This window comes from Cyprinus carpio, chromosome B8 (assembly GCF_018340385.1).
Source record: "Cyprinus carpio isolate SPL01 chromosome B8, ASM1834038v1, whole genome shotgun sequence".
Lineage (NCBI taxonomy): Eukaryota > Metazoa > Chordata > Actinopteri > Cypriniformes > Cyprinidae > Cyprinus > Cyprinus carpio.
In genome coordinates, this window is record NC_056604.1 from 2,784,200 (window position 1) to 2,793,031 (window position 8,832).

General features: G+C 33.3%; 1 protein-coding gene across 5 annotated transcripts in view; it reads right to left on the reverse strand.

Annotated features, from left to right (window-relative positions):
• Positions 1–332: 332 nt before the first annotated feature.
• The window catches only part of LOC122138206 (voltage-dependent anion-selective channel protein 2-like), a 14,227-nt gene continuing 5,727 nt past the window's right edge, over positions 333–8,832 (reverse strand). For 3 of the 5 annotated variants that reach the window (XM_042729219.1, XM_042729222.1, XM_042729224.1), the window contains 7 exons: positions 7,960–7,962; positions 7,165–7,317; positions 7,023–7,075; positions 5,717–5,944; positions 4,568–4,718; positions 4,433–4,490; positions 333–980 (listed from right to left, as the gene is read on the reverse strand). In XM_042729219.1, coding sequence (XP_042585153.1) covers positions 889–980; positions 4,433–4,490; positions 4,568–4,718; positions 5,717–5,944; positions 7,023–7,075; positions 7,165–7,317; positions 7,960–7,962 — 738 coding nt within the window. In that variant the 3' untranslated portion in view covers positions 333–888. The remainder of the gene's footprint in view (positions 981–4,432; positions 4,491–4,567; positions 4,719–5,716; positions 5,945–7,022; positions 7,076–7,164; positions 7,318–7,959; positions 7,963–8,832) is intronic. The other 2 variants (XM_042729221.1, XM_042729223.1) reach the window with 1 other exon arrangement.

The following is an 8,832-nucleotide window of genomic DNA, read 5'->3' on the forward strand; positions in this document are numbered from 1 at the left end:
AAAAAACTTTTTTTGACATACAGCAGCATATTGGAAATAACTTTTTTTGAATTACTTTTTTATTTTTCAATTTTGTATTCATGTTAATTTTAGTGAAAGTTTTAGTAATATTTTGTCATTTTCTAACAGAAATATTTTTTATGTTTTTTCAGTTTTAGTACTTTATAATTACAACTCATTTTAAACACAAATTTTTTTAATACATGAACAGTGTTTGCTTTCTAACAATATTTCTCTAGTGTAATTTCATTTCATTTTAAACATAAATTTTTTTAATACATGAACAGTGTTTGCTTTCTAACAAGGATAAAAGCAAAAGAAACTAGGTTTTATTCAGTCAACATTCCTCTTTATTGAGTTCCACAACATCAGTTTCTTCTTCTAGTCCTCCGCTTTTAACATAAATCACTTTTTTATGGGGATAAAAACAAAAAAACTCATGGACCGTCCTCTAAAAACTCCAGCCCGCAAACACAGACAACAAACCTGTGATAAAATATGAACGGTGGGCAAACGTGAGAGATGCGTTTCTAAGTTATCATTAAACCCATGGCTCCTGTGTGACTGTTCAGAAACCAGAAACTCAATATTTATCTAGTTAAAAAAAAAAGAAGAAATGATATGGTGCCACGTGTGTAACATTAAAAGCGCTATGATATGTTGACAAGAGGAAGCTGTTCTCAAATAGTGAGCTGGTGACGGAGGATGGGTGTGGCCAGGAATCATGTGACTGCTGATCCTGTTTCTTATTGGTTTCTGGAGGGGTTTTAAGGCCAGATTAGTTGAGGAGGAATTACGGGGGGCGGCGTGTGTGTTTCTGCAGGGGCTGAAGTCGTGCCGTCAGCTCCCTGTGTTTCTTTACTTCCCATCTGCTCTCTCTCGGAGTCATTACACCTCCAGCTCGAAGCCCATGCCCACCTTATGTCCTCCAGCGTTGAAGTTCTTAGCGTCGATCAGAGTAGACAGAGTGAGTTTCACACCTGCGGAAGATACTGCGTTTATTATGCTTCACTAGTACTTGGCTTGACACAACATACTGAAATCCTTCTTCTGTATCTCCTAATCGCACAAGCTTTCACTGAGCGGGTCTAAAACCGCTGCATCACACACAGAGTAAGAATAACAGCTGTCTATCACTAACAGCGGTTACCAGATACCCTAGCATAACATGCTATACATGCTAAACGATACTAGCAACATGCTAAAACAGGCGAGGAACACGTTAAAACATGCTAGCAACGTGTTAAATATTACTAGGAATACGCCAAAACATACTAACAACTTGCTATCAACGTTTATAATCTTACTAACCTGCTAAACAGGTTAACAATATGTTAAAACATACTAGAAACATGCTAAAACAGGTGAGGAACACGTTAAAACATGCTAGCAACGTGTTAAATATTACTAGCAACACTATTTGTAATTTTTTAATATATCGGCATCGGCCGATATCCGTGTTTAGTAACACCCATTTATAGAGGTCGACCGATATATCGAGCCGATATTTGTCATTTTTTAATATATCGGCACCGGCCGATATCCGTGTTTAGTAGCGCCGATTTAAATTCAGGCACGTCAGCGGGCAGCCCCGTGTTATTGGTGCGGTGGAAAGTGCTGCTGCCGCATGTGAAGGACCCCAAGCCAAAACTTTTGGAAGATTCAACCACAGTCCTGGGAGATAAAGGTAGTCAGAGAATTTCACTCTGAGAAGGTGACAGCGCTCACAAACACTGCAGCGTGATTGAGGGCTCCGTTACTCTGCCCCGCTAACAGACAGCACCGCGCTCGGAGAGACAGCTGTCCTGGAGCAGCACAGAACGGTGAATGACATTTGTTCGGAAGCATGGTTTAATACAGACAATAGCCAGGTTTCCATCCAACTCATTTGCATTTAGGGATGTCAATATTTGATCATTTCCATGATCGATCGTCGTTTAAATTAACAATCAATGAATAAGCTTAATGCTGCAAAATGCGTCTGCAGCGGTATTATTAATATGTGCAAAAGCCACTCTAAAAAAAAAAGCTTTCTCACCCGAATTAATGGGGTTTTAGTCTGAATAAAATGCTAGTAGCAGGACTGTAAAATGAATAGATGTGATTATGATCATTTGATAAAATGAAGGGAGCGCGCTGTACATTTGAGCTGAACACGCCTCTTTAACTTTCCCGTCAAGGAGACCGCTGAACGCGCCTCTTTAAATGGTTCGTGGTGCTCGTTGTTGTATTTTAAAACGCAATTGCAATGTTTTCAAATTACACTATAGTATTAAAAATAAAATTATCCCAAACGTAACTGTGGCGCTTGTGGCTGTGCTGCGCAGTCAGTGAACCGCTTTTTCACATTAAACATTTTATGCGAGTATTAATGACCAGTACTTTATATTTGATCCTGTTCTGCAAAATGTTAGATTTTGAATTTTTGCGTTCTGTTAGGCCTATTTGTTTTAAAAAGTCTGGCATTTACAGTGCATTAGATCGTGACAGTGCATGCGTGCGTGCAGACGAGGACGAGCGCGCGCGGGTTTGGCTAGATGTATTTGGAGGTTGTTGCTTACGTCTCGTTCTGCACATATCCAAATGTTTCCATATTCGCAATGTATCTGAATGTTAAACTATAATATTTTTTATTTTTTTTTAATGTAAACTAGACGGAAAAAATCATCTTCACATGAGCAAAAACGTCCTTGGCATAACAGCAGAGAGGACCGGTATACTGCGGTCTATTTAAACTGACCAGTGTAACCTTTTATATGTTTGGTTGACTCTACTTAATCTTAATAATGAACAGACTGCGATGTAAGTTTGAAGTTAGAATGCACTTTAGATGTTCTGTTTCATTTATACCAAACACAAATGTTGCTGGTTGCTAGTGTGTTTGCAGCACTACTTTTATTTATTTTTTATATATTTTTTATATTTTTCAGTTTAACTTATTTTTATTTATAAAATTTTATTTCTTTTATTTAAATGTATATTTAAGTTTACATTTATGTTCCAACAAACTTGAAAAATTCTGCTTGATAAATGCTCTAAAACTTTTTTATGTAAATGATTGACTTTTATATATATATATATATATATATATATATAATATATATATATATATATATATATATATATATATATATATTACCTGTTTTATTTAATACTTGGTCAGTTTATTGATTTGTTTGGTTAACTTTAGATATTTTTTTTTTATTTGTAATACCGTGCAGTGCACAAAATGAAGATTCGAGAGATGGTTCAAGTCAGTGCTCAATAAATTATGATAAGTTTAGAAATGTTGTGCATCCACTTATTATTAGTTTGACATTTTAGCATGCAAATGAGGGGGAAAACTTAAAGATATTGGCCCTAAAAATCGGCAGCACATATCGGCCATCGGCTGACCCTGACCTCTAAACATCGGCATCGGCATCGGCTATAGAAAAACCCATATCGGTCGATCTCTAGTTTATAATCTTACTAACATGCTAAAATAGGTTAGCAACATGTTAAATATTGCTAGCAACATGTTAAAACATGCTAGCAACATGCTAAAACAGGTAAGTGACGTTAAAACATGCTAACAACATGTTAAAACATGCTAGCAACATGCTAAAACAGGTAAGTGATGTTAAAACATGCTAACAACATGTTAAAACATGCTAGCAACATGTTAAAACATGCTAACAACATGTTAAAACATGCTAGCAACATGTTAAAACAGGTTAGTGACATTAAAACATGCTAGCAACATGTTAAAACTGGTTAGTGACGTTAAAACATGCTAACAACATCCTAAAACATACTAGCAACATAACATACTATCGTGTTAAATTTTGTTAACAATATGTTAAAACAAGTGAGCAACATACTAGCAACATGTTAAAACAGGTTATCGACATGTTAAAACATGGTAGCAATGTGTAAAATATTGCTAAAAACATGCTAAAAAAACCGGTAGCAACATGCTAAAAAACAAAAGCCACATGGTAAAACATGCCACAACGTGTTTAATATTGCTATCAAATTCCTAAAACACACTAAGCAACATGCTATCAACATGTTAAATACTGCTAACAACATGCTAAAACATGCTAGCAACATGATAAAGCAGGTTAGCAACAATGCTAAAACAGGTTAATATGTTAAAACATACTGGCAACATGCTAAAACATGCTGAAAATATTAGAAACATGCTAAAACATGTTAGCAACATGCTCAATTATGCTTGCAACAAGTTAGCAATGTGCTAAAACATGCAAACAATGTGCTAGATCATACTAGCAAACATGCTAAATCATGTTAATAACTTGCTTTGTATCAATTTGAACATGTTAATAATATTTAGCTTTGAGTAAAATCTTCAAACTTCAACAAACTTTACTCCTCTTGTTAAAGAACGTTATGTCTGATTGTTAATGACGTGAAGGTGTTTGTTCACCTGGCCGGAGGCTCTGTGTGTATCCTATCCCAACCAGACTAGCGTTGTTGACTTTGGCCTGAGGAGAGACACAGGGTTATCATCTTCAGTCAGTGACAGCGGTCAGCTGTTAGAGGATGTATGGTTTGTGCTCACAGAGATGGAGGAGTCTTTATCTAGCTGGTATTTAGCAGCGATGCCGAAGCGTGTGTTGTTACTGCCTGCGGTCCAGGACAGATTCACCGCCGTCTCCAACTGACCGTTCACCTTCTGATAGATGGAGCCGCCGAACTCTGTGCCGTCATTACTGCAGCAGACACCACCATTAACTTCAGAACAACTCGGAACAGTGAATGTTTTTTAAAGAAGTCTCTTCTGCTCACCAAGCCTGCATTTATCTGATCCAAAGTACAGCAGTAAGCAGTGATATTATGAAATATTTTTACTATTTAAAATAATTGTTTTCTGTTTGAATATATTTTAAAATTTAATTTATTTCTGTGATGTGCAGCTGTATTTTCAGCATCATTACTCCAGTCTTCAGTGTCACATGATCTTCAGAAATCATTCTAATATCCTGATTTGCTGCTCAAGAAATATTTCTGATTATTATTATTATTATTATTATGTTGAAAACAGTTGAGTACATTTTTGCATGATTCTTTGATGAATAGAAAGATCCAAAGATCAGCATTTATCTGAAATAAAAAGCTTTTGTAACATTATACACTATACCATTCAAAAGCTTGGAGTCAGTATAATTTATTTTCTTAATGCTTTTATTATCAAGGATGCTTTAAATTAATCAAAAGTGATGATAAAGACATTTATAATGTTACAAAGGTTTTCTATTTCAGATAAATGCTGCTCTTCTGAACTTTCTATTCATTAAAGAAACCTGAAAAAAATTCTACTCTGCTGTTTTCAACATAATAATAATAATAAATGTTTATACAGAATATTAGAATGATTTCTGAAGGATGGTGTGACTGCAGTGATGATGCTAAAAACTCAGCTTTGAAATCACATTTTAAATTACATGTTAAAATAGAAAACAGTTATTTTGAATAGATAACATCTTTCAGAATTTGACTGTACTTTGAATCAAATAAATGTAGGCTTGGAGACCAGAAGAGTCTTCTTTAAAAAACATTACTCACATCTTATTGTCACTGTGAGCCAGCATTATTATCATTAACTAAAACCATAAAAACACTGATACTTGAAATGTTAACTGAAATGAAAATATAACTGTATATATGAGTGGTATTTTTTAATGTGAATGTTGCTTGAGTGTTTCCTCACACATTGGTGTGTAGCTGGAAGTCTCCTGCCTTGTAGCCCAAAGCGAAGTTGTTCTGGGCCAGCTTGGACTTGGCCGTGTCGAAGGCCATCTGATACCCGGCCAGCCAGCCCTCATAACCCAGAACGGCTGCGGCGTGAATTGTCGGTCCGGCCAGATCGAAAGCTATATCACAGCCCACATTCATGTAATCACGCTTATAACCCGCCTTCAGCTTACCGCTCTTCTTCCTGAAGATAGCAGAGAGAGGATTTTTTATTGATTTTCATATATATATATATATACACACACACACACACACTTTAAGACTTTTATTTTATATTATTTTATTAAAATTTTAAATTTTATTGAGATTGTTTTTTTTTTTTTTATTAATATAATCGTATCTTATTATTTATTTTTATTGTAAAAAAAAAACATTATTTTTCATTAATTAAAAATGATCTCATTCATATTCTTTATCCTAATTTAATATTCAATACAGCAAAACATGGTGACAAGTAATTTCAAAATACATAATCCAAATTAACAAAATATAACTTTTATTAAAGAAAGTTACTTATTTTTTATTAATACATTTATTTTATTGTTTTTTTATTTTATTAAGATTTGTATTGTTTTATTTTTATTAATGTATTTTATTATTTTTAATTTTTTTAAATATTAATTTTAATTCAATAATAATATAATCTGTGTTCATTATCTTAATTTAATATTCAATACAGGAAAACATGGTGATAATTCACATTTCAAAATACATAATCCAAGATCAACAAAATATTACTTTAAAGAAAAAGTGACTTTTATCTTATTTTTTAAAATTTTATTAAGAATTGTATAGTTTTATTTTTATTAATGTATACTATATTTAATTTTTTTAATAGAAATATTACTTTTAATTAAACAATAAAATTATAATTTTAATATTCAAAACAGCAAAACATGGCAACAATTCACAATGGTCACATTTCAAAATACATAATCCAATATTACCAAATTACTTTTATTAAAGAAAAAAAGTTACTTTTTTTATTAAGACATTTATTTTATTGTTTTTCAATTTTATTAAGATTTGTATTGTTTTATTTTTATTAATATATTTTATTATTTTTTTATATATATTTTTTTAATTAAAGAATAATATCATCCATGTTCATTATCTTAATTTAATATTCAATACATCAAAACATGGCAACAATTCAAAATTGACACATTTCAAAATGCAAAATCCAAAAAAGTGACTTTATTATTAAAGTGACTTTTTAATAATAAAACTTAATCTTTTGTCCAGTTAAAGTGTTCACATACCCAGTGTTGGGCACAACTGAAGTGTCCAGTCCCAGCTTCAGACCTTTGGCCAGCTACACAGAAACAAGACAAAACAGTGCATTATTTATCAACCGTTTTAAACACTTTATGCATAACGTTAGGATTGGCGTCCTGGACTCACCTGATCTTCCAGAGTCACTTCAGTGGTCAGAACATTATCTGTGTTCCACTTCTGGTTCAAAGTCAGGCCCAGATCCTTCACTTTGTACTTGGTCTCCAGGTTTCCAGCTGCTTTTCCGGTGTCTGTGTTACTGGAGCCGCCGGCGGAGAAATCCTGAGAAACGAGAGAGAAACAGTGAAAGGAAGCAGGGAAAGAGAAGAAGAACAACAGAGAGAGAGGAAGAGGACGGTTTCACAGATTAACAGGAAATGAAGAAGAAGGATGAAGAGGGTTGGGCTGCATGTGCTGCTCATAAAGTCACGTCAGTTCATACTGGCACCTAGTTAGCACCGAGTTAGTTTTATCTCAGCATTTTATTTGGTTGCACCATCTGTTATCACATCCAAGACTTATTTAATTAAAATTAAATTAATTAAAATATATATATATTCCCTGCAAGACTTTGATAGTTTTGGCAACAAGTTCTCCATAGATTAAAGCTTAACGTAACGTATATATTTATTGAGGCACATTTGTAAACAGGAAATAGTGTTAAAAATGTTACATTTCAATTTGAACTTAATTATATAAATACAGAGCACAAATTTAATTTAATAAAAAATATTTAATGTAATATTTCTGCATATAATCCAGAACATAAACTGTATACCAGATACTGTGTAAATACTGTGTATTTGGGTTTAAACTGAATTATGGGAACATCATTCTCACGCAGCAACGACAGACAAAAACAGATTTAGCTGCCAAAAGAGACTAAACAAATTCACATTCTCATGTAAAACATCCCAGTCTTACCATCTGACATCGACATCCAATAAAGAACGCAAGAAAGACAGAAAGAAGCAGGTTAGAAAAGAGATGCAAACATTCAGATTCATGAGGAATGACAGAAACTCATTCCAAACCGGGGTACTATCATTAACTTCAACTAGAACCAAAATCATTAAAACAATTCTATACTTGAAATTAATGAAAGTTTTCTGAAATAAAAAATTATCATTTTGCACTTACAGTTTAATATTAAGTATTGAAATAAATAAAAATACAAACGAAATAAAAATGAATAAAAAATTACAAAACCACGTAACAAAATTACTAAAACTTTAAAATTAAATTAATAAAAAAAATTACATAAATTATTCTAAAAACAAAATACAGAAATTATAAAAATTCTTAAATTTAATACATTTAAAAAAATCTAAATATTTATAAAAACTACAATTGTATATTAATAATACTAAAATAACACTGTCTGGAACAGGACCGTTCTGACCCAGATATAGACGAGAGCAGCGAACATGAATCAGTCACACACACACACACACACACGCATGCACACACACACACAGACACAGACTCACACACAGACACACACACACACACACACACACACACACACACACACAACACACACACACACACACACACACACACACACACACACACACACACACACACACAGCTCAATGAATCTACATACTGAACATCTGGAAGATGATGTTCACAATTCAACATGAATTATATTTAGGAAAACAGCTCTTACATACAAGTACACAGTGCAGATATCAGATGGTAATGCCATGATACTTTGACATTACTATGGTACAGGCTGATTAGTACCATGGTATTTGTTGGCACTCAGTGAAGAAACAGAGAGCAAAAGAGCAA